The sequence below is a fragment of the Populus alba genome, chromosome 13 (genome assembly GCF_005239225.2).
Source record: "Populus alba chromosome 13, ASM523922v2, whole genome shotgun sequence".
Lineage (NCBI taxonomy): Eukaryota > Viridiplantae > Streptophyta > Magnoliopsida > Malpighiales > Salicaceae > Populus > Populus alba.
Window position 1 is genome coordinate 350,961 of NC_133296.1, and position 25,635 is coordinate 376,595.

The window sequence follows — 25,635 nt, forward strand, 5'->3', positions numbered from 1 at the left end:
TAGTTATTAGAGTAACACTTCAGAGAAATAGAAACAGAATGAATACAACAAAATAAAGTGAACATCCATCTATATTCAATCAATTAATTTTATTAAATTAAAAAAAAAATAAAAAAAATCTGAGATAACTCAAATAAAAAAAATAATAATAATAAAGGTCATAAAAAACAGAAAAACAAAAAAACCTGTAGTGTAATGACTAAAATACGACCTTATGATCCTAGGCTTTAGAATATAAATTCTAACTGTAAGTAGGTCTTTATAATATACTTATAAAATTAAAAAGATAAAAAAAAAAAAAAAAAAAAAAGCCTCCACTGTCAACTCAATTTTTCATAATTATGAGGGTAACGCGCACAATCAAACGAGAATACAAAATACCCCCTTCATGACAGCCTAACAATTTCTTCTTTTTAAGGGCATCAATGTAATTTTACAATTAAAAAACTAAATAAAATACCCATCCTGTCCTAATCAATTTTAAAATGCCAAAATAGTTACAGTACAGAGATAATTTCAAATCAATTTGATATAAGATTTAGCCTGGCTAGATATTGGATCTGGATGGGTGAGTTACAAGGTCAACTTGCCGTGCTCAGCAGCCTAGTTTAATAAATACCATTTACGTGTACACAGTAACAGCTTTGATGGTAACGAATCCATAAACAATCCTTGCCACCACCGACTCCAATGGTGACGGTGGTGGGTTTAGGTAAGAAAAAAGCATGGTGAAAGGAAAAGTGGTGGACCAACAAAGCAACAACCAGGTCAGGTGACTGCTGCTGGAAGAAAACTTGGCCTCATCTGGTGTCCCCACCCCAAATCTCCATCTTTTTTTCTTTTCTTTTTTTTATCAGATATCCCATCCAAAACCGCGTTTCATCATTTGTGTCTGTGCTTGTCATTGAGAAAACTGGGCCTCATCTGGTGTAACCAAATCTCCATCTTTCTTTCTTTTTTATCATATATTCCCATGCAAAACCGCGTTTCATCATTTGTGTCTGTGCATGCCATTGATTACACTCAATTCATTACTATCTGTGTCCAACTGGCCACAGCTGCGCGCAATGAACCTTCCTACACACTTCCTTCCTTCCTACACACTTGTACTATAAATTCCCTCCGAGACATGCACAATACACATCTCATCACTTACAAACAACTTGCTAAACTGTATTCCATTGTATCCATGGCTTTTCTGCTTGCTTCTTCAAGTGTTCCGATGTTACTAATGTTCTTGGTCTCTTTTACTGTCAGTTCTTTGATGGGGTCATCTCTTGGTAACTTCAACCAAAACTTTGATATTACATGGGGAGATGGCCGTGCTAAGATACTCAGCAATGGTGAGCTTCTTACTCTCAATCTTGACAAAGCTTCTGGCTCCGGATTCCAATCCACCAACGAGTATTTATTTGGAAAGATTGATATGCAACTCAAGCTTGTCCCTGGCAACTCTGCTGGCACTGTAACTGCCTATTATGTAAGTTTTCTTGATATTAATTAATTACTGTTTTGATTAAGAGAGTTTAACATATGCTCTTGGTATTAATCTGAGTGTTTATATTTTCAGTTGTCATCAAAAGGGTCAACATGGGATGAGATAGACTTCGAGTTCCTGGGGAACTTGAGTGGCGATCCTTACATTCTCCATACCAATGTGTTTAGCCAAGGCAAAGGCAACAGGGAGCAACAATTTTACCTCTGGTTTGATCCAACTACTGATTTCCACACCTACTCCATCCTTTGGAACCCACAAAGAATCATGTAAGCTAGCCACTCCATAGTTACCGGGCTAATTTAGAGCTCAAAATTAATGATTTCTTGTAACATTTTCTTCTCTTTTGTACCAGTTTCTCTGTAGATGGCACCCCTATTAGAGAATTCAAGAACATGGAATCAAGAGGTGTTCCATTCCCTAAGAATCAGCCAATGAGAATTTACTCTAGTTTATGGAATGCAGATGACTGGGCTACAAGAGGTGGCTTAGTGAAGACTGATTGGTCACAAGCTCCTTTCACTGCCTCCTACAGGAACTTCAATGCTAAGGATGCTTGTGTCTGGTCCAACGGCGCATCTTCTTGTGGTACAAATTCCTCCGCCGCTGCAGCCTCCTCCAACACCAACGCTTGGCTTTCAGAAGAGCTTGGTTCAACAAGTCAACAGAGGCTAGAATGGGTCAAAAAAAACTACATGATATACAATTACTGCACAGACGCTAAGAGGTTTCCTCAAGGACTTCCGCCAGAATGCAACGCTTCTTAAAAGGAAGGAGATACAGTCACACAGCAGGACATAGATTCTAATACTTAAATTCTTTCATTATTTGTTTTTCCTCATGCAAATTACATATCAATGTGTGTATGAATGTACGATTTTTTTTGCTGAAATGTTTTCCAATATATAATATCTGTTGAATTAAACAAGTTATATTATATTATCCCATTACTTCTTCTTCTTCTTTTTCTTTATTGTTAAAACATCTACCTAGCCATGGACATCTAGCTTGTTTATTTTTATATTTCAAAAATATATTTTAAAAATTATTTTTTAAATATTTTCAAATAATTATAATATTCTAATGTTAAAAATATTTTTTTAAAATATTATTTCAATATATTTTTTAAACAAGTCTAAAAAGAAATTATCATGAAACAGGCTTTACATAATGAAATAGTCCCGTGAATATCTACACCAAAAAAACTTAATTTTCAGACCTAAAACCTTCTTAATTAAAATCTCAAGTTTAATGGTTTAGGTAAACGTCAAGGAGTGTTTAGAAAGGAGTGTTTAGAATTGTTTTAACGATTATTTTTTAAAATATTATTTATTTAAAAATATATTAAAATAATATTTTTTTTATTTTTAAAATATTATTTTTAACATAAAAATAAACTACAGTAAATCTGGATGAATTTGTTTTAGTTGTCCTAAAGCAAACGACTTCAGCAAGGGAGGGATTTGGTAAGAGAGAGAGTTGATGTGAGCTAGGAAAATGGGCTTGGACCAATAACTAAGTCAGCATCGAAGCTTTTTTTGTGATCATATTCATTGATGGGCTGTCACAATGCAGAGCACAGTTTTCAGAACTCACTCCATGATCCACCTAGCTATATGGGTTTTGGTTCATGAGTTGTTAAATCAAATTCCAAAACAACCTCATTTCCACTGTTTTTTTTTTTCTTAGCTAAAACGATGTTGTCTTGAACATTATTAAAAAAAAAAAACGAAACTACATAAACAACTTTATAATTAGCTGAACCCTTCTTGGCTTAAATCCTGTTTAAATTTTGCTATAGATTCATGTTGTTCAGTGTTAGATTTTGGACTTTACTTCAAAATAAAAACAACTCATGTTACTAAAAATAATATGACTAACACCATCGTATCCAATATTTATGCCCAAGTTCAAGCAAAATAGGTAAAAACAAATCTATAAGAACTCAAAGGAGAAGAAATAGTAAAGAGGAAGACTCAAAATAAATGAATGGCTCAAATTTTATTATTTTCTGGGATAAATTACACCCATAAGATCGATTTGTGTGTAAGATTGAACTAGAGAAGATCGAGTTGCTAGCATGCAACAAACAAAAATATTATAGAGCAATGACAATATTATTTTAATCTTTCCTGTTAAAATATTGCTTAATTGTTTAAACCTTTTATTAGGCCTAGATTTATCCTATTGTTTAATAAAAGCATATATTCTAGTTCATTCATATAATTTATTTAAAGCAGATACTCCATAGAACTCTCAAATTTCTGCAAAGCCGACTATATTGTTATCGCTATGTAATTCTCTGCATGTGTTATAGCGGTGAAGGCAGTGTAAGTTATCCTGCCACTTATCCATGAAACCTTCAACACCCTAGTTTCTGCAAACAAATTCATCATGGTCATTCTTCGTCATTATAATCACTTCATTAGAACTGGATTATCTAACTTCTAACCATTCTATGATTCCTTAATGTGAAAAAATTCCATTATCAAATCCATTTTACATGTTTGCATTGCTTTAAAAAAGAAAAAAGAATGCATCAGTATTATGCTGACAGAAATTCACAACAGGTAAAGAGTCTTCTTGAGCTTTCCATTTCCAGATATGTCAAGCATTTCCTTTTTTCATTTTCTTTTCTGTGTTCTAGATAGGTTCAAATACCTGTTTCGAAATTTAAATAATCATCCCATTGTTGTTCTAGCAATACTGGGCATGCAAATTAGTGCAATAACTGAAGAAATCACTTGGCTTTGATTAAGCCCGTGAGCAATCAAAGGACATCAGGAGGAATCTGCAGATATCTGATTCTCAACAGAGAACAGAAACACAACAGTGGAACCAACAAATTCTTGTTGGCAGAAGCAAAACAACAAGAACACTTAACAAAAGGAACTTACTTCTACCAATTAAAATGGTGGAAGGATATTTTTTCCATGATGACCCTTGTACAGGTTCAAATCAAACAAGGTTCAAGGGCTTCTGGCTAAAATAAGTAATCAGAAATTGATTGACATAAACTGCAGTTTGGCTCGTCAGGAGCATAGTTTCAGTGATGCCAGATGTTGGTGAGTTTGAAGGGAGCCCGTTTTCACAATTGTAAGCAAGTTTTATCAGCTGGCCTAATTCAAGAATTCTTCTGTACTGTCTCTTCTGGGACAACTGGTGAGCCACCTTGATCTTGCCCCGCATGTCATTATAATCTGTCACACAATCGCCAAGGGACCTTTTCAAATCCGGATCTGTAGAATTATCACGAAACTGAACGAAACTGTTGTGATTTTTATCAGCTTGTTTCGATAAAAGCTCGAGAGATATTAGAGACAGTAGAGGGAGGTCAGCTGAGCTGGTACGCGGATCACTCTCTAAAATGGCCTCACAAGTTTCTTGATTTTGAGTTTGGGAGCAAATGGCAGCCAGAATATCTTCAGTGACTCCATTAGAGGGGAAGATGATTACAGAGGCTACCAAGAGAATTGAAACAGAAGCTACGAATGTAAAGGCACTCATTGTGGCTAATCTCTTGTGTTCTTTCCTCAGGTTAAAAGAAAGGTCAGAGAGAGAGACAAAGATGAGTATAACAAGCCTCCATTCTTACCTAGTGTTTTTATATATTTTTTTTCAGTTTAGAAATTTTATTTTATTATTCAGAAGAAATTTTTTTATTTCAATTTTTCCATTAATTTGGCTAGTATTTTCTATATAAAGAATGGTAATAATATTTTGATGAAATACTAATTAAAATGGAATGTTTTGGTTTTTTTTTTTCAATAATTACCATGATTGTAGTGTTTTTAGCTTTTTAGAGTTTTAATTTATAACAAAATCCTTTATTTCTGGTAAATATTAATTTCTAAAAATCTCATGCTTTGAATGGATCAAGGAAAATTTGGCAAGTATGGTTCCATAAATCATGGTTGATATTTTTTCAATAAACAATGTTAATGCAGACAAGAAAAATATTTAGTTTTCAGAATCTTTGTTCTCGGATCTCCAACTAGAAAGCTAAAAAAATAGAAAAAATAGAAAAAATTATATTTTTAACTTTTATGTTTGTTTTTAAGTATTCCAATGGTATAGCTATTCAAGATAGGAAAAGGTATTTATATATTTCTTTGTAGAAAAGGTAAAAATAAATGAAAGTATGCTTTCTTCGTTGACCAATGTTTTTTTTTCATTTGTTTTATATTTATTGGTTAATGTTATGTAATTATATTAAAATTAATTTCTTCTACATAGCTTACCATTGGACTGCACATAAAAAAAAAACCATATTTGTATTATTTAAAAAGTTATTTTATTAAATTTAGCACTTTAATATAGTATTTTTCATGTAATTAATAGCAGAGATACGGAAATCTGGACGAATGTTGATAGATGAACATCTGCAGAAGACAGTGTTTCCTTGTTATCAGCTAATTTCATAGAAATAACAGCAAGCTTTTCAGGAACCATGCAGTTCATAAAAATAGATCCCGTTCCACTCGTAGCAATTAGCATTTAATGGCCTCTGATGTTGCAGAAGGCTAAATATTCCGTTGCTGAGTTTTAATTTCATCTGCAACGGACTAGTTAGTTGCTAATTATAGGCTCCTTTTTTTAGTAGTGTTGGGAGCATGTATACACAGAAAAACATGTTCTTATATTACTAGACGAGGGATATAAGTTCCTCGCAGATAAATAATGTTCGTCAAGCAAGCAAACTATGGACTAAGAACTACTACAAATAGCGAGTTCCACACAATCCATAAGCTTTAAGCAGCGGATGGGGCGCTGAAGTGGAGATCAACACCAGCCTCAAATAGAGCCTCCATGATTGGTTGCAGTTCAGATCCAGAAGAAGCAACCACGGTGTTGCTGTGATCCAAGGACTCGTCATCGTAAATGTCCCACCATTTCTGGACCAGCATCTTGATGTCTTCCCTGTCCATGTTTTCTTCTTTTCCTGTGTACCTCCACGGCTTAGACCCCTGCATACAAATATACGTGTAACGCCATTAGAATATACAGCAGGACATAATTAATAAAATTATTATATAAGAGCAGGATAAATACTCACAGCAGCACAATAGTGGACAACTTTCACTTTGTCGAGGTTAATGTTCTCAGGATGGCGCCATAACATGGCCAGTACAAGGTTGTAATCCGAAGGAATTGGCTTGTAAACATCCCTGAAAAACATGTTCAAGAAGTCCTGCCAAGAATGAATAAATAAATTAAACATCAAAGTTTCCAGCTAAGAAGTCCTTGACAAGATAACAAAGCAAAGATGATATATATTTACCTGCTCAGCAAAGAGGGTGGGGGAGGTGACCTTGACGGTCTCCAACAGATCATGATAAGTGGACAGGTTGGGCTCATAAACAAACATGCCAGCATTGAAGTAGAGAGGGGGCTTAGGACCCATCTCCGCAGGCCACTGGACCTTATCAGGACACTGCTGGCAGTAACCAATCTTGTACTGAGGGCTGTTGCTCCATGTTTTCTCACAGAAACAGTCCATCACAGCATAGAAGTGGCCATCGGGCATGTCAAACAGGTGGTCGATGTTGTCGAATACCTGGATGTCCCCGTCCAAGTATATCATCTTGCCATACTCAACAAGCTGCAATCAAAGACGAAAAGGTTATTAGCTATATATATATATATATATATGAAGACTAAAAAAAGCAAAAAAGAAAGTGACAGTGATCCTCTGTTTTTTCATCAAGAGAAACACAAAGTACAACTAGCAAGTAAGTCTAAGACATGCATACAGACCTCCCAGATACGAAGCTTGGAGTAGTTGATGACATAGTAAGGCATAGCAAACTGAGTCTGGTTCTCCGGTGGATGTACAGGCTCAATCTCCCTCACTATGCACCCTTGAGAAACAAGAATCTTGCGATGCTCCTCGGGAACATCAGGCAAGATAGCCACCACAAGTGGATACCTACTTTCGGCCTTCCTCAGCCCCTTGGCTAACCCCACAACACCCTTCCAGTAGTCTCCATCACCAGCCAAAAACGTAACATAAGCACAACTTGATATGCTTGCTTGCTTCACAAGAGTGGTGGCGTTGTTAGCGAGAGTAGTAGTGATATCAGGAGCCATGGTATCAAATTTATCAAGAAAATGAGATAAGCTACAAAGGGGTCTTGAAACGAATCGTTTGATTACTAAGAGAAAAGAGCGAAGATTCAAGGCTGCAGAAAACTATATTGCTTCGAGCTTTGAAAGTTTTGGATATGAGTGAAGTTGTGCTGCGGGTAGTGCTGTATATATAGAGAAATTCGAGCGTGCATAGTCTGAAAGGTAGGTGAAAGATATATAGTATAAAATTTAAGAGACTCCACGTTAATTCGACGAGTCCATTTCTTGCTTTCAGATAAGATATTGAATTTATTTTTATTTGTTTTAATGTTGAATCTTTCTTTATATCTTAATTAAAAAAAAAAAAAAAAACATGGCGAATCATTTGTTTCCAATTGTAAACTCCGAGGTTTAGGAGGGAATCCCAAAGATGCGAACGAGAGACTCATGGAATTTGTCGGTGCAAGATAAAGTCCATTAAATATTATTTCCTTTTTCTTCGTCAACCAAAATATTCATTTGATTATATTTTATTGCACGAGATTTTGCCGAGATTTATCCGAATCTTGAGGTAATATGCCTCGAAGGAGCAGCTATCAAAGAAAAAGAAATCGAGAGGGAGTATATGAGAGTAAAATAAGGAGAGATTAGCTCCTTAAATGAAGAATAATGAGATGGTAATAATACGAAAATAACTGATAATCTCTTTCCATTAATTGAGAATGTTTCCATCTCTTAAAATCATAGCTATAAGTCTCCCTTCAGTCATTTTAAATTTTAAATTTAAAAAAAAAATAACATTATTTTAGTAAAAATATTTGAATTATTTTACTGCCTCGGATATTGAATCATCGAGTCCTGGAATCTCACTTCTTGAACAGAAGAATATCCTTCCATCTTGATTTTATTACCTTTTTATATTAAACAATATTTTTATTATATAGTCAGAAGAGAGATTATAAAATAAATAAAAAATAAAGAGTAAAAGTGTAATTAAAATAATTATTACACCCAGTCCATTACCACCGCCCTGGGTCTACTATAAAGTATAAACACGACACGGAAGCCCAACGCGGCTTAAGGCAGCAAACCCGGTTTCTCCACGTTGCGTATCCCTATAGGCCTGTGACATACCAGGTGGTGAATGGAGGGGGTATGGTAGGATCCACAAACGCCACGTGGCAGGCACACACACGCCAATCTTTATCGGTGGTGGATGGGGGTCTTCTTTTCTAGTTATGTTAGTTGGTTGAAATGTGGGACCTGGAGTTTGGATAATATTTCTTGACTTTATTTGGTAGCAACAAGAAGTTTCGATCTTGAATCAACAAAATCATGGACTTGATCACTGCCGGTCAAGGTTGTTGGTTTAACCAGATTTAAGTTCTTGGAATATACCATTATGCTAGTGGTAGTGTTTGTATTGTGCGAAAGATTCCTTTTTAAACTCCATTTAATTATAAATATATTAAAATATTTTATTATTACCTTTTAAATTTATTTTTATATCAACACTTAAAAAATTAAAATAAAATAAAAAAATATATATATATATACACACACACTGAGAGCTCCTCCTTTTACTATATCACAAATTGTTGATTTGATCCATTATTGCTTAGTCTAAATAAATCCCTACTATGAAGGGAACTGTTATTGTTTGAATTAGTCCTACTGTTTGAAGTAGTCTTACCATGTTTCTAGGAGTTGTTAAACATGGACTGCACTTTTCTTGTTAATTCTGTTATGTAAGGCTATTATATAGCCAACGTCATTCAATGCTAATAAAATACTATTCAGTCTTTTCTTGCATACATTTCCTTTTATTTATCATTTGGTATCAGAGCACCTTAGCGGGCCTGATCAAAGTGTGAAGCAGCAGTCTTCAAGTATGACGACAAAAAGTTCATTTGTGCAACCAGCAGTTCCACGTTTTGATGGGCATTATGATCACTAGGCAATGCTCATGAAAAACTTCTTACGGTCAAAGGAATATTGGGGCTTGATAGAGAATGGAGTTCCTGCTGCAGCAGAAGGTATTATTCTCACAGATGCTCAGAGAAAGCATGTTGAAGATTAGACGTTAAAAGACTTGAAGGCCAAAAACTATCTATTTCAAGCATTAAATCGTTCAATCCTGGAAACGATTCTTAACAAAGATACAACAAAAAACATATGGGATTCCATGAAACAAAAATTTCAAGGAACGACCAGAGTCAAACGTGCATTGTTACAAGCACTTCGAAAGGATTTTGAAGTTCTCCACATGAAGACAGGAGAATCGGTGAATGACTACTTTGCTAGGGCTCTTACTATAGCAAATAAAATGAAGGTCAACGGTGAAAACAAAGGAGATACAGCTGTTGTTGAAAAGATTTTGCGATCTTTGACGCAAAAATTTGATTACGTTGTGTGTTCCATTGAAGAATCACGGGACATAGACACCTTAACCATTGACGAGCTACAAAGCAGCCTAATTGTCCATGAACAACGTATGAGTACTCATGTTGAACAAGAACATGCATTGCAGATAACTCATGGTGATCAATTTGGAGGAAGGAGTCGTGGCCGTGGCAGCTCTAGAGGCAGGGGATGGGGAAGAAGCAGACAACAACATTTCAGCAAAAATACAGTGGAATGCTACCACTGTCACAAACTTGGACACTTTCAATGGGAATGTCCGAGCAAGGAAAAGGAAGCTAATTATGCAGAAACTCAAGACAAAATGTTGCTCATGACATACGTGGAGATGAACAACATCAGCAACGAAGATTTATGGTTTCTTGACTCTGACTGCAGCAACCATATGTGTGGGAAGAAAGATTATTTTTCAGACTTAAATGAAAAATTCAGAGATGCTGTGAAACTAGGCAACAATGCAAGCATGACTGTAATGGGAAAGGGAAATGTCAGGCTGCAGGTTCATGGCAAAACATAAATTTTCACAAATGTATTCTTTGTACCGGAGCTGAAGAACAATTTGCTAAGTATTGGGCAATTACAGGAGAAGGGGCTGGATATTCTATTTAAGCATGGAAGGTGTAAGGTGTTTCATCATGAACAAGGTTTGATTATGGACACAAAGATGTCAGCAAATCAGAAGTTTGTGCTGCATGTTGCATCTCATCCATTAAAAACCGAGTGTTTCAACACCATCACTAAAGATATGGTACAGCTTTGGCATTGCAGATATGGACATTTGAGCTTTACAGGCTTGAAAACTCTTCAGCAGAAACAAATGGTGACTGGTTTACCATTATTCACGTCTCCATCCAGGCTCTGTAAAGATTGTCTAATAGGAAAGCAGCAAAGACATCCATTTCCAAAGAAAAACACGTGGAAAGCCTCACAAATTCTTCAGCTCATACATGCTGATATTTGTGGGTCGATCAAGCCAATCTCCAACAGCCAGAAACGGTATTTACCCACCTTTACATATGACTTTAGTAGAAAAACATGGGTTTTCTTTTTTGCAGCAAAATCAGAAACCTTTAATACTTTCAAGCGATTCAAAGTTCATGTTGAGAAGGAGACAAACACTTTCATTAGAGGCCTTCGTACTGACAGAGGAGGAGAGTTTACATCACAAGAATTTAATACCTTTTTATGATGTAAATGGTATACAACGCCAGTTGACAGCAGCCTACACGCCTCAACAAAACGGCATCGCCGAACGCAAGATCAGAACCATAATGAATATGGTACGCAACATGCTTTCTGAGAAGAAAATTCCAAAAACCTTCTGGCCTGAAGCAGTAAATTGGACAGTGCATGTCCTCAATCAAAGTCCTACATTGGCTGTCAGAAATCAGACTCCAGAGGAGGCATGGAGTGGCATCAAACCTTCTGTTGTGTATTTTAGAGTTTTCGGCTGTATCAGCCATGTCCATGTGCCTGACAGTAAAAGAGCAAAACTAGATGACAAAAGTTTGGCTTGTGTTTTACTGGGTGTAAGTAAAAAGTCCAAAGCTTACCGCCTTTATGATCCTGCATCATAAAAGATCATAGTCAGTAGGGATGTTGTGTTTGAAGAAGGCAAATGTTGGAATTGGGACAAGCAGTATGATGCAGCAATCAACTGCAATTTGGAATGGGGTGAAGAGTAGCATGCAGTTGCACCTGTTGACAATGGTGCTCATGCAGACAATGGCGATGGCATCATAGTGGCTCTGAACATGCAGCAGTTACTGAAGAAGATGGCTACTATAGTGGCTCTAATCATGATGCAGATATAGCAAAGTTGTAAGAGAAGCAGAACCGAACGAAAGCCATGCAGCTGATCTTGATACAGCAGCAGCAGCAGCAGCATCCTTCTGATGATTTTTTCCCTGTAGGTTTGCCTAGCTTGCATGAACGAAAGAATAGAAGACCATCAGTTTGGTTGCGTGACTATGAAACAGGTGAAGGTCTTTCTGAAGATGACTCAGCATCTCAGCTAGCAATGTTTGCAGCAACTGATCCAATTCATTTTGACGATGCTGTAAAAAGTGAAAAATAGAGGACAATTATGGATGTGGAAATGAAAGCTATAAAACGGAATGGTACGTGGGAATTAATGGAGTTACCAGCCGGAGGGAAGAAAGTTGGTGTGAAGTGGGTTTATAAAACCAAATTGAATGAACATGGGGCAGTAGACAAGTACAAAGCGAGGCTTGTAGTGAAGGGATATTCTCAGCAGTATGGGGTTGATTATACAGAAGTATTCGCACCTGTCGCACACATGAAAACCATTCGGTTGGTGGTGGCTCTTGCAGCTCAAAGAGGATGGACTATATATCAGCTGGATGTAAAGTCTGCGTTTCTCTACGGTGAGTTAAATGAAGAAGTTTTTGTGGACCAACCTTGTGGTTATGTGCAAAAAGGAAATGAACATAAGGTTTATAAATTAAAAAAGGCAATGTATGGGCTTAAGCAAGCACCACGTGCTTGGTACAGTCGGATAGAAGCATATTTCATGAAAGAAGGTTTTGAAAAGTGTGACTATGAGCATATTTTGTTCACCAAGATAGGAAAAGAAGGTAACATTTTGATTATTAGTTTGTATGTTGATGATCTGATTTATACGGGAAATGATGAATTAATGATATCAGAATTTAAAAATTCCATGAAGCATGAGTTTGACATGACTGATCTTGGCAAAATGAGGTATTTTCTGGGTCTTGAAGTATTGCAGAAATCTACTGGAGTGTTTATTAATCAGAAAACGTATGCGTCAGAAGTGTTGCAACGGTTTGGAATGGATAAGAGCAATTCAGTTAGTAATCCTATTGTTCCAGGTTGTAAGCTCGTGAAGGATGAAGGTGGAGTTAAAGTAGACAACACTCATTTTAAACAAATGGTGGGTAGTCTCATGTATCTCACTGCTACACGACCATACATGATGTTTGTAGTCAGTCTTATAAGTAGATATATGGAGAATCCAACTAAACTTCATTTGCAGGTGGCAAAACGAGTGCTGAGATATTTGAAGGGCACACTTGATTTTGAGATTTTTTATAAGAAGGGAGGAAATAATGATCTTGTTGCCTACACAGATAGTGATTATGCTGGAGATTTGGGAGATAGGATAAAGCACTTCAGGCTATGTATTTTTATTGAGTTCAGGAACAATATCTTGGCTATCAAAGAAACAACCAGTAATAAGTCTATCTACTACTGAGGCTGAATTTATTGCTGCAGCTTCATGTGTTTGCCAAACAGTGTGGTTGAAAAGAGTTCTGGAAAAGCTGGGACTGAATCAAGATAAAACAACTATTATTCATTGTGATAGTAGTTCCGTAATCAAGCTTTCGAAGAATCTAGTAATGCATGGTCGTAGTAAGCATATTGATGTGCGTTTTCATTTTCTTCGGGAGCTTACTAAGGCTGGTACTGTGGAATTAATTTATTACAACACACAAGATCAAATAGTTGATATAATGACAAAGCCACTCAAGCTAGATACTTTTTTGAAGCTGCGGGTATTATTAGGAGTTTGTTATAAGAATGATATAAAATGATGCTTATAGCATTCAATTTAAGGGAGGCAATGTTGATTTGGTCCATTATTGCTTAGTCTAAATAAATCCCTACTATGAAGGGAGCTGTTATTGTTTGAATTAGTCCTACTGTTTGAAGTAGTCTTACCATGTTTCTAGAAGTTGTTAAACATGGGCTGCACTTTTCTTGTTAATTCTGTTATGTATATTATATAGCCAACGTCATTCAATGCTAATAAAATACTCAGATACATTTCCTATTATTTATCGATCTCGTGTATCATTGAATTTTTTTTTTTTAAAAAAATTAATTTGATATTTTAACCTTTTTTTATACAATTTAGATCTTTTTAGCTTGAATTAGTATTCAATTGTATTATTTTTTTTTTGTGAGTGAAGGTTGAATTGAAAGATCGAGAACCGAAGTAAAAAACTTGAGTAAATCAAGAATAAATTGAAATTTGTGTTGAAAATTCATCTTAGCTTTCTATTGTTTTAAGCTAGGTGACCATTCCCTTTAATATTAAAAAAATTACATTTTGATTTCAAAATTTATTTTTTTAATTTTTCACTTTTTTTTTTTATGAAAGAAAAATAAGTTTGTCAAATTATGACATAGAGATAAAAAGTTGTTGTAAATGATCATTTCAGCCATCAAAACAGTTTATTTCATATCAAATAATTTTATATGATAATGAAAGTTTAAATTGTATTTTTTTTTAATTTGAAAATGCTTAAAAAAAGCATATCTAGCTTGGAGAGATTTTTTATTGTAGTTGGTTTTGGTTTGTTTTTTTGTGTTTTTTGAGACTAAATATTACTTTAACAATAATTTTAAAATATTTTACATCAACGATAGATTCAAATAATTTTCTAGATGAAAAAAAAACAAGAATTCGTTTTTTTCTCCATCAAATAGAGAGAAGATATTAGCCACCAAACACAAAGCGGCTCCAGGCAGCAAACCCGGTTTCCCCACGTGGCATATTCCTACAGGCGTGTGATTTCCAACCAAGAATATACCTCGTAGTGAATGAAGGAAGGACCCACAAACTCCACGTGGCATATTCCTACAGGCCTGTGTTTTCCAACCAAGAATATACCTGGTAGTGAATGAAGGAAGGACCCACAAACTCCACGTGGCAGGCAAACACGCCTATCTTTATCGGGAGTAGATGGGGGGGTTTTATTTAATATGACGAACTTTCTGGTTATGTTAGTTGATGAGATGTGGGACCCTAGGATAACCGACCTTCAGTTTCGATAATATTTGTTCATTAATTTTCGATCTTCAATCAAGAAGATCATGGACTTGATTTCTGCTAGTTAAGATTGTCGGTTTGCCTAGATTTAAGTTAGTGGAATATACCATTACATTTATTATTATTTTTTAAATTTTATTTTTAATATAAACACATTAAAATAATTTAAAAATAAAAAATTTGTGGCGACTCTTTCTTTTGAAAACAAGGAAGAGTCCAAGATTTCTAGAAAGATTTTTCAACGAAAGCTTAAGTTTAACTAACAAAAAATTGAGACCACTTGTCCAATTCAATTAGGCTCGTCGTCCCTACCAAAATTTAAAAAAATCAAATAAAAACCTTACCCTTTTAAGTTTTGAATTCAGCGGCTAAAAACAGATGAAGTCGTTGATAAAAATAAAAGAAAAGGAAGAAAAACAGCTCCTGATTTTAATAGTGAAGCCAATTATCTTGGATAGAATATATTTAAAAGTGTTTATCATTCAAATACTTTTTATTTTTTAAAATATATTTTTAAAATATAAACAAACTGAAATAATGGTCGGAATCCCATAGTCCTCGAAAAAGGCAAAACTCAATTTGCCTGCTTGCTTATGCAAGTCTTTGTTAGAGGCTGCATCTCTAGGTGGTTTGGACCTTGAAACGTATTCTTCTTAGAATTTCTAGAGAGCATCCATGCAACACTCATGCACACCTTTAAGCATGTTTTCGAGGGGACCAGTTGCTGCTTGATTTGGATATTTTAAGACAATAAGCCTCGTTGTTTCATCAAAAGTTGTTTTTAAAAATTATATTTTAAATTTTTATGTGTTTTTTTTTATTAATAAAATTAGTTAACAAAAAATATTTTTCAAAAAAAAAAATTTTCACTTGAATTTCTAAGAAAGTGTTTTTTTTTATTTATGAGAAAAAACGCTTTTTAGAAGTTTGAAAAAAAGAAACATATGTTATTTATTGATTATATTAAATTTAATTCTTAATTTTTTTATTTTTTTTCCCTGATCGAATGATCAAGTATTCAAGAATCGGTTGTTAGGGTGTTTACCTTTGGAATTGGAACAGGAATTGTATATTTTATTTTGAATCTTTTTTTTCTTCAATTTTATTATTTAGAATTTGATTCAATTTAATTTTTATATCAACCTTGGTCCTTATTTTTATAATTATTATTTGTCTCTCTTATCATTTTTTTAATTGAAATTTTTTATCTATCAAATTTTATCATTATTTTTTTAATTATTATTTATTTTATTTGAAATAATTTATGAAATTGTATTTTTTTTTAATTTCATTATCTTTCAATATTTTTATCTATAAGATTTAATTTTTATTATTTCAATAATATGTTAGATTGTTAGATTTTATCTTTATTTTTATTTTATTTAGGATAATTTATAAAATTAGATTTTTTTTTAATTTTATTCTTATTCAAATTTTTAATTTGTAAGATTTATTTTTTATTTTAATAAACTTAAAAAAATTTAATTTCTGAACTTATTTTTCATTGAGAAATATTTTATTCATTTTTTTATAATACTACCGAACTTATACTTTTCAAAAGCTAAACAAAACTATTTTGCCAGCAGGGCATAAATGCATCCCCACATTCACTTAGGTTGGAGAGACAGCACGGCTATGAAACTCTCCAGTACAGGCCATTTCACAGGCCCGAACACCATCTTCAAATCAAAAGATTCACCAATTTCAAGGTCCCATCTCTTAATACTCGAATGAAATGAAGAATTCAGGGTTGGAGATGGAATGATATGAAAGAAAAATAGAAGTTAGTCAGAGCAAATCCCATTGATTCTTCAATACAACATAAGAAAAGATAAAGAAATGTGTATACAAAGAAAATACTTGTTCATATTATTCACTAAAGGATGGATACAAGGTCCTCATAAACTTCCTAGAAAATTCAAAAGAGCAATATCCCATCCCAGTTAATAATACAGGGGATGTTAACCACCAAAAAGAGCTGAAAGAAAAGTTGTTTTTCCTCTACAATTGGACTGTTTGAAACTAGTAGCTCCACAATTTACAAGCACTAAGCGGCGGATGGGGCGGTAACATAGTGGACAACACCAGCCTCGGAGAGAGCCGCCAAGAATGGATGCAGTTCAGCTCCGGCAGAAGCAGCAGCAGCAGCAACAGTGTTCTTGTAGTCCAATGATTCGTCCTGGTAAATGTCCCGCCATTTGTTGACCACCATCTTGATGTCTTCTCTGTCCATGTTCTCTTCTTTTCCTGTGAACCTCCATGGCTTAGATCCCTGTAAACCAATGCACAACATTATTAGAATTGTAGAACTCAAATGTCCAAAAGGACAAGATTATTGTTTAAGTATGTAAAATGGTTTTTATATGAGCTCGGTGAGTACTCACAGCAGCGCAGTAGTGGACAACTTTCACTTTGTCAAGGTTAATGTTCTCCGGATGGCGCCATAACATGGCCAGTACAAGGTTGTAATCCGAAGGGATTGGCTTGTAAACATCCCTGAAAAACATGTTCAAGAAGTCCTGCAAAGAATGAATAAATAAATTAAACATCAAAGTTTCCAGCTAAGAAGTCCTTGACAAGATAACAAAGCAAAGATGATATATTTTACCTGCTCAGCAAAGAGGGTGGGGGAGGTGACCTTGACGGTCTCCAACAGATCATGATAAGTGGACAGGTTGGGCTCATAAACAAACATGCCAGCATTGAAGTAGAGAGGGGGCTTAGGACCCATCTCCGCAGGCCACTGGACCTTATCAGGACACTGCTGGCAGTAACCAATCTTGTACTGAGGGCTGTTGCTCCATGTTTTCTCGCAGAAACAGTCCATCACAGCATAGAAGTGGCCATCAGGCATGTCAAACAGGTGATCTATGTTGTCGAATACCTGGATGTCCCCGTCCAAATATATCATCTTGCTATACTCCACAAACTGTAATCAAAGACGAAAAGGTTACGAGCTATATATATACATATGAAGACTAAAAACAAGCAAAAAAGAAAGTGACAGTGATCCTCTGTTTTTTCATCAAGAGAAACAAACACAAAGTACAACTAGCAAGTAAGTCTAAGACATGGATACAGACCTCCCAGATACGAAGCTTGGAGTAGTTGATGACATAATAAGGCATAGCAAACCGAGTCTGGTTCTCCGGTGGATGAACAGGCTCAATCTCCCTCACTATACACCCCTGAGAGACGAGTATCATCCGATGCTCCTCGGGAACATCAGGCAAGATAGCCACCACTAAAGGATACTTGCTCTTGGCCTTCCTCAGCCCCTTGGCTAACCCCACAACACCCTTCCAGTAGTCTCCATCACCAGCCAGAAAGGTAACATATGCACAGCTCGACAAGCTAGCTTGCTTGACTAGAGAGCTGGTGGTGTTAGCAAGGGTAGTTGTAATATGAGGAGCCATGGTATCAAAGGTATCAAAAAATGAGTCTTTGGTTAAGAGAAATCAAAAGGGTTTTGAAACAAATTTGTTTGCTAAGAGAAAAAAAGAGAGAGTTTCAGGTTGCAGAAAAGTATGCGGCTTTGATCTTCGAAGGTTTTGGTTATGAGTGAAGTTGTATGGACGGGGAGGGGGTGAATATATAGGGATCGGAGGCCATATTAAATTTAAATATCTTAAGGTAAGTGATGGACATGGTTGCTCTAAATATCTTAAGGTAAGTCAGAGATGTAATTGTAATTAAATAAATTGTGATTATAGTATAAACTCTAGGAGATCCCACATTTGACAAGTACATCTCTTGCCTTTCAATAAGATAATTAATTTTTATTTATTAAAAAAAAGAGATAATTACCCTGTGGTGTAAGAAATTATACTTTGTGGTTGCGGACACAGAGGATAATTTTGCTTGCGTTACTTAAAAATCTCAAACATGTAGGAGGAAATTAATGGACAAAATTAAGAAGACACAGAGGATAATTTTTGCTTGCGTTACAAAATCTCAAACATGGAGGAGGAAATTACTGGAGATTCCAAATCACACGGTTCTGATAGAATCATGGATTCAGAAGAAAAAGGAGTGATATTATAAGTTCATTAAAGAATATCTCCTCTTTCTTCTAAATCCATGACTACCCTTTGTTCTTGTTTTAATTACTTTTACTTGCAGAAGATTTTGTTGCTGTTTTGTCCCAATCATTAGGGTATTTGAGTAAACAACAATAAGTGAGTACAAAGAAATGAAAAGACTTTAAATAAAATAAGTACGATAAACCCAGTAATTTTTAATTTTTATGGTGATCAAGTCAGTATTATTTGAAGAATAAGTTATTCCTTATATTCCTAAATTATCCTTTGATGTTGTATTATTTTTATTAACTAGAGTTTTTTTGAAATTTTCTCCTACTATTGAGGTAATTTAGTCATGATGTTAAAAAATATGATTAAAAAATTAATAACTAATTAAAAAATAAATCCAAACACCACTAGCAACAACAATACAACAGATAACCATCATTTAAACTGAATTAGTTTTTTAAAGTAACATCAGGTATTATATAATTATATTTTTTAAAGTAATATTTACTTGTGTTAGTGTTATTTTTTAAAATATTTTTTCTTGTAAAAATATTAAATAATAATATTTTTATTTTTAAAATTTTATTTTTATAAAAATACATAAAAATAATTTAAAAACATAAAATATTTAATTTATAAAAAAATAAAATTTTATTAAAATTGCGGTGCCACGCAAAATCAAACACCCTTTCACAAATTATATCCACGTGTCACCCTTGACACCTGTTATATCCACTAACACAAACATGAAAGCCCACACGATTTAGGGTCATGTTTTTTTTTGTGTTTAAAAGTATTTTTAAAAAATTTTGAAATTTTTTTTATTTTTTTATTAACTTCAAATTAATATGTTTTTAATGTTTTCAAATTATTTTAATATGTTGATGTCAAAAATAATTTTTAAAAAATCAAAAAATATCATTTGCATGTATTTGAACATGAAATAACGCAACTACATTTTAGCTCTTAGGCCACAGCTAATTATATCCTCGTGTCACCCTTGACGCCTGTCATCTTTCTATTGGAATATACCTACCAGTGAACTGAGTAGGTCAAGCAGGTCCCACAAAATGTTCCCGATAGAAACCTGATTGCCACGTGGAAGGAGAGGCACGCCTGTCTCTTAGCAGGTGGGGGGGGGGATGGGGTTCCACGAAGAAATGAAAGAGTGTAAATAAAATAAGTAGGATAAACCCAGTGATTTTTATGGTGATCAAGTCGGTATTATTTGAAGAATAAGTTATTCCTTATTCTCCTAAATTATCCTTGATGTTGTATTATTTTTATTAGCTAGATTTTCGTTTTGCAAATTTCTAGGATAATTTAGTCCATATGTTAAAAATTAAAAAGAAAAAAAATATAGAATTAAAATAATTAATCAATAATTAAAATAAACTAGCAACATGGAATATTATTAAAATCACATTGATATTTTAAAATAGTGTTTTGGTATTGTGTTGGTAGGTTATTTTTTAAAATATTTTTTTATAGAAAATATTAAAATAATAATTTTATTTTTAAAAATTTATTTTTAATATTATCATATCAAAATAATTTTAAAAACACTATAAACATGATTGAAAGTATAGTTGTTGTTATTTTTTCAAAGAGTTTTTCACTCAAAAAATATGTTAATAATTATTTTTTTTATTTTTTAATAATTATTTTTCAATCAGTATATTAAAATAATTTAAAAACATCAAAAATATATTAATTTAAAATAAAAAAATTAAATTATTTTAAAAGTATTTTTTAAACACAGTACGAAATGTTCTTAAAAAAATAATTAATTTTAAAAAAAATATATCAAATTTTATTGGAATTGCGTTCACACGCAAAATCGAACACCCTTTCGAGGAACCAAACACGAAGCCCACAAGGTTTAGGCCACGTAGCCTATATAATCCACGTGTCACCCTTGACGCGGGTCACCCTTCTATGGGAATATACTACTAGTGAGGTCAAGCAGGTCCCACAAAATGTTCCTGATTGACACGTGGAAGGCAGATGCACGCTTGTCTTTTAGGAAGCGGCATGGGATCCCACAAAAATCTAATGCGTGTCAGGATGTATGGGAGTTTTGATGACGCGTGTCAAGATCTGAAATGGAGGACGTTATTCACCACGTGGCAAACTAGGTAGCCATGAGAGGTATTTATTTTCAAACTTGCTAGTTTAGTACTTTAGTTAGTTGGTCTAATATAGGATCTAAGTCATTCAGTTAAGGTTGATGATGAAATGTTTTGGGAAAATCGACCGACACTGAGTTTGGATAATATTTTTTTTTGGACTTTTTAGACTTTGATAAGTCTTTTGATTTTGTAGCAATTTATTTAATTAAAAAATATTTAAAAAAAAAACAATGTTCTAGATGTAATTTTTTAGTAGATAAAGTTTTTGAGAATATTCCATTTTGCTCGTGTTGTTCTACAACATTTGGGAGCGACCTTGAAAAGAACTCAAAAATTAATTTAACGTGGGAGCCAATAGTACTTGGGTGATCAGAAACCTTTCATTTAGGTCTTGGATGGATTTTATATGGAGAGGTTAATTCATTTGTCCCGTTGCTTTATAATCCAGGCTTTCCGTTCACCGGACATGACCGCCCTTCCTTCTCGGGTCCTGGTGTTGTAAAACCGTTGACTTACTAAACATAGAAAGATTACATAATCTCCAAAACCAGTCGGCCCAATCAGCGTGATCTTCGAATACGACGAATAATGCTTGGCCGAAGAGGTGCGCATGGACCCAGTGCCTGCCTACAAGGGCAGGGAGGGATGCCCGAAAACATTTTTTAAAATTTTATTTTATTTATTTATGTTTTAATATTAAATTAATTAAAAATTAATTTTTTAATTTTTTTTTAAAAAATATATATTTTTATAAGGTTAAAATGATTTATGGATTTACAAAATAACCCAAGTTACCTTGATTTACGGGTTTGGTGGGATGCTTTTATTTTTTTTAATTTAATTTTACTTTTTTATCATCTATTTTTTTTTCTTGTGTAGTTAAAAAGAATAATTTTTTTTAAAAAAATTCTTATTATTAAACTTTATAAAGTTTATGACATGTTGTAATAGTTGACATGGTTTGCAGATTTAACAAATTTAATTTTTTTTTTTCAATTTCATCTATTAATATTAGTTAATTGAGAATTTGTTTTATAATTGTTTCGTCTTGTTTTCAATAAAGTAATTATGGTTTTAAAAATATCATGATATAGAGGTGGTGTTCGATTTTGTAATTGTCTATTTTTGCTATCACATGGTTAAATAAAAAACAATTTTAAGAAAACAAATTATAATTCAAGTGGAATCCGTAGCTCAGTTCATGCACATTTGATGTGCTCACTTATGTTACTCGATTCACAAATTTGACTTGGTTTATTCATCAATCAAATATGTTTTTTTTTTAAATTTTATCCTTCAATATTTGATTGGTTAGGAAATAAATTGCGTGGTTATTTTTATTTGTTTTATATAAAGTTATCACAATCTCAAATAAATATTATTATAGAGCTGATCTTTATTTTTTCGATCATAAATTTTTATTATATAGTTAAATAAAAAAAATATAAAACATGTTATTTAATTAATAGAGTCTATAATTTGGGTCGTTAGAGGATTAGAATTGATACAATATATTGTTGTTTTGATATTTTTTTTAAAAAATTGTTATTTTAAAGTTTTTTAAAAGTCAATTCGTATTTTTATAGGTCTTTCAAATTATCCTCTAAATCATAAAATCGATCTATTTAAGTTGAATCAACTTCTACACGATTTAATTAGAAATTTGAGTTAAACAAAAAAAACTTAAAATAAAAAATTTAAAATCAATCCACTTGATCATGTTTAATAATATTATTAAAAATCTCTCCCAAATCTTAATATTTTTTTTTATATTTTAAAAGTATCGATTCGATCACGGCAAATCACGGGATAATAGACTAGCAAAGCAGTAAGGCATGTCAATGCCGGTGCATGACTTCCCATATATGTACTTTACACCATGCAAGTTGGAGCGGTTCATAGTTATCATAACACTCGCAAATCACTGGTTTAAACAAATTTATTCATTTTCATATATACAAAAACATTATTTATTCCCACAACACCTTTATTTATTATATTCTTCAGTACTTTTAAAAACATACAACACACCAGCCTTAAAGCGACATCTTCGTATTGTTTAGCTAAATTAGCATTACAGGGTCTACAAAGCTAAAAATAAATAAAAAAGGTACCTAAATTTAGGGGTATTTAGTGTTGTTGTTGAACTATGTTCTTGATTTTTTTTTCAAATTAAATTTTTGGTGTGTTTTATGGATTGCTTTTTAATATCAGATATAAAAAAAATTAAAAAATTATTATTTTTATACATTTCAAATAAAAAAATATTTTAAAAAATAACATCTATTACTATTCTAAACAACTCTTTATCAGGGCTTGCTTAAATATTTGCTAATCCATGTTCAATATTAGAAGTTTAAAGTGTTTCCAGGATAAATATGACATGATGCAAATATGTATTTTATTAGGTGAGATTACTTTAAATTAAATGAGTCTTTTTGCTTATTGTATGAAGCAACATTTTTAGAGTGAGTTGAAATGATTTAATAATTAAATACAATTTAAAAAAAAAAAAAAAACAAGTGATTGTTAGAATTTCTTTACCATGATTATTAAGTTTTGAATTCCAGTGACAAACGCTTATAATATGTTTGTAATTTTTTAAATTGAATTCAATTCATAAATTTTAACGAGGAGATCATTGAAATTCTAAATTGAATTTCATGTTTTGTAGTGTTAATAATTAAATTCTAAATGGAATTCAATCTGTAAAAATAATATAAAAGTAAATCAGACTGTTCACTACACTAAAAGGAATAAATTAATATTAAAAACTAGATTTTTCAAAATACCTATCTACTTTAATTTTTTATAGAGAAACACTTGAGGGAATAAGATGAAAGTGATGAGATAATATAAAAAATAAAATTATATATATTTTTTAAAATATGTGAATTTGACTTTATTTATCAATTAAATTTAGACTAAACAACATGGCTGAAAACTCAATTATATAATATAAGATAATCTATTCCAAATCGCATGTAAGAAAAAAAAGACGTTCTTAATTATCAACTTATCTTGGAGCTTCTGTGGATATTCAAATCTGTCCTGATTATTCTTTCTTCATCATGAAGTGCTTGGGATTCTTTGCTTTAACAGTAGCATGATATTTATAAATAACTAGTTGAGGCATGCCAAGACTGATTTCTTTTTCTCAACCTTATTAAAAGATAAACATCGACAAAAACAAAAAATAAAAAATAAAAAATTAAACAAAAAGAAATTTCCACTTCAACGTGTCTAGATAAGCATGGCCAAGTCACAGAAATAAAAAATAAATTGCTCGAGTTAAATTCATTGGTGGACTTCAATGGTTATTCCAATTCAATATATTATTTTGGTCTTCCAAAATATCCTTTATTTTATCCACCGTTTTCAAGGGTACAAAGATTAATTTCTCCAGAAATTCATAATTTAAAATTTAATCAGAGATCAAGTTTTATTTCAAAATAAAAATATATTGATCTTGAACATAATTAGATTAATATTAAAAATTAATAAAAAAATATAAAACCTGATACATAAATTAATCCAATAATCCACTCTACTAGGGAAAGGGTGTGAGTTAAATTCATCGGTGGACTTCAATGGTTATTTCAATTCAATTTATTAATCTGGCCTCCCAAAATATCCTTGTTATATATCATAAACAATCTAAAAAACATATACAAAATACACCAATCAAATTTAATTAAAATAATGCCCACTTTCTAAATATCATAAACAATTAAAATATTATATATATATATTGTAAGTTCGGTGTATTGAATTGTGAAATTCGGGATCTCTTGCCATGGAAACCTGGGAGTGTTTTGACTTTTGGAGTGGAGGGCAGAAATAAAATTGTAATTTAAAATTGAGAACATGGAATTATGGAAAGAGCATCTGCATGGTATATTAATTAATTAAATTTAGGACTTTATAAAATAAGAAACCTGATAAAGAAGAGATATTATATATGAGATAGCACGTGATATTAACCGTTAGATCTTAAAGAAATAAATGAACGAGAATGCTGTGTAAACGAATTCATCCTCATACATATATATAAATATATAATAAGATAAAATCCTGAAAAATCAGTCACCGCCCTTTATAATATAAAACACTGTTGTATTCTTGGGTTAACCACACCAATTCGAAACTTATTTTAATATATATTTTTAAAAAAATTAAAATTAAACCAAGTTTCACTCGAGTTTTAATCTGATAAATTAAATTAAGAGTTGACCAATCAAATCGACTAGATTAATTCTCATAAAATATATCCCTGGTTGATAGGTCAATCTATCAAAACAGTATTTATTTTTGTGATTCAATTTAACTAAAACCAGAAGGATGAACAGAAAGATGCTCAATCTAAAAAGAAAAAGGCTCCAAAACAGATACAAAAACCTGAGAAAACAAGGCATATAAGCCCAACCCGAGATCAAGCCCAAGCCCAAGCCCAAGCAAAATGCACCAAGCTACGCTAGATCTAAGCGGCAAAGCAAACTGAGAAAAACGACATGCAAAAGCAAAAATAAAAATAAAAACAGAATCACCGCCATGACGAATCTAGTCCGCAATCAAACTTAAAGAGCCTCCATGAAAGAAGCTACCACCCACCACTAACCATAACGAAATAGAATTAACCAAATACAAATAGAACCCAGACTCTGGAAA

At 32.9% G+C, this 25,635-nt stretch overlaps 4 protein-coding genes across 4 annotated transcripts; 1 reads left to right on the top strand and 3 right to left on the bottom strand.

Moving 5' to 3' along the window:
• The first annotated feature begins 1,114 nt into the window (after positions 1-1,114).
• On the top strand, positions 1,115-2,457 carry LOC118060905 (probable xyloglucan endotransglucosylase/hydrolase protein 23). Its single transcript, XM_035074219.2, has 3 exons — positions 1,115-1,480; positions 1,571-1,764; positions 1,851-2,457. The coding sequence occupies exons 1-3, from the start codon at positions 1,130-1,132 to the stop codon at positions 2,260-2,262; spliced, it is 957 nt and encodes a 318-aa protein (XP_034930110.2). The 5' UTR covers positions 1,115-1,129; the 3' UTR covers positions 2,263-2,457.
• A 1,996-nt stretch (positions 2,458-4,453) lies between these two features.
• LOC118060829 (pectinesterase inhibitor) lies at positions 4,454-5,002 on the bottom strand. The gene has a single exon (XM_035074119.1). The coding sequence runs from the start codon at positions 5,000-5,002 to the stop codon at positions 4,454-4,456; it is 549 nt and encodes a 182-aa protein (XP_034930010.1).
• A 1,111-nt stretch (positions 5,003-6,113) lies between these two features.
• LOC118060906 (galactinol synthase 2-like) lies at positions 6,114-7,724 on the bottom strand. The gene is made up of 4 exons (XM_035074220.2): positions 7,253-7,724; positions 6,777-7,097; positions 6,552-6,686; positions 6,114-6,462 (listed from the first exon to the last, which is right to left on the bottom strand). Exons 1-4 carry the CDS (start codon positions 7,583-7,585, stop codon positions 6,247-6,249), a joined length of 1,005 nt encoding a protein of 334 aa, XP_034930111.1. The 5' UTR covers positions 7,586-7,724; the 3' UTR covers positions 6,114-6,246.
• An 8,926-nt stretch (positions 7,725-16,650) lies between these two features.
• On the bottom strand, positions 16,651-18,380 carry LOC118060907 (galactinol synthase 2-like). The gene is made up of 4 exons (XM_035074221.2): positions 17,888-18,380; positions 17,413-17,733; positions 17,189-17,323; positions 16,651-17,076 (listed from the first exon to the last, which is right to left on the bottom strand). The coding sequence occupies exons 1-4, from the start codon at positions 18,218-18,220 to the stop codon at positions 16,852-16,854; spliced, it is 1,014 nt and encodes a 337-aa protein (XP_034930112.1). The 5' UTR covers positions 18,221-18,380; the 3' UTR covers positions 16,651-16,851.
• Positions 18,381-25,635: the final 7,255 nt, after the last annotated feature.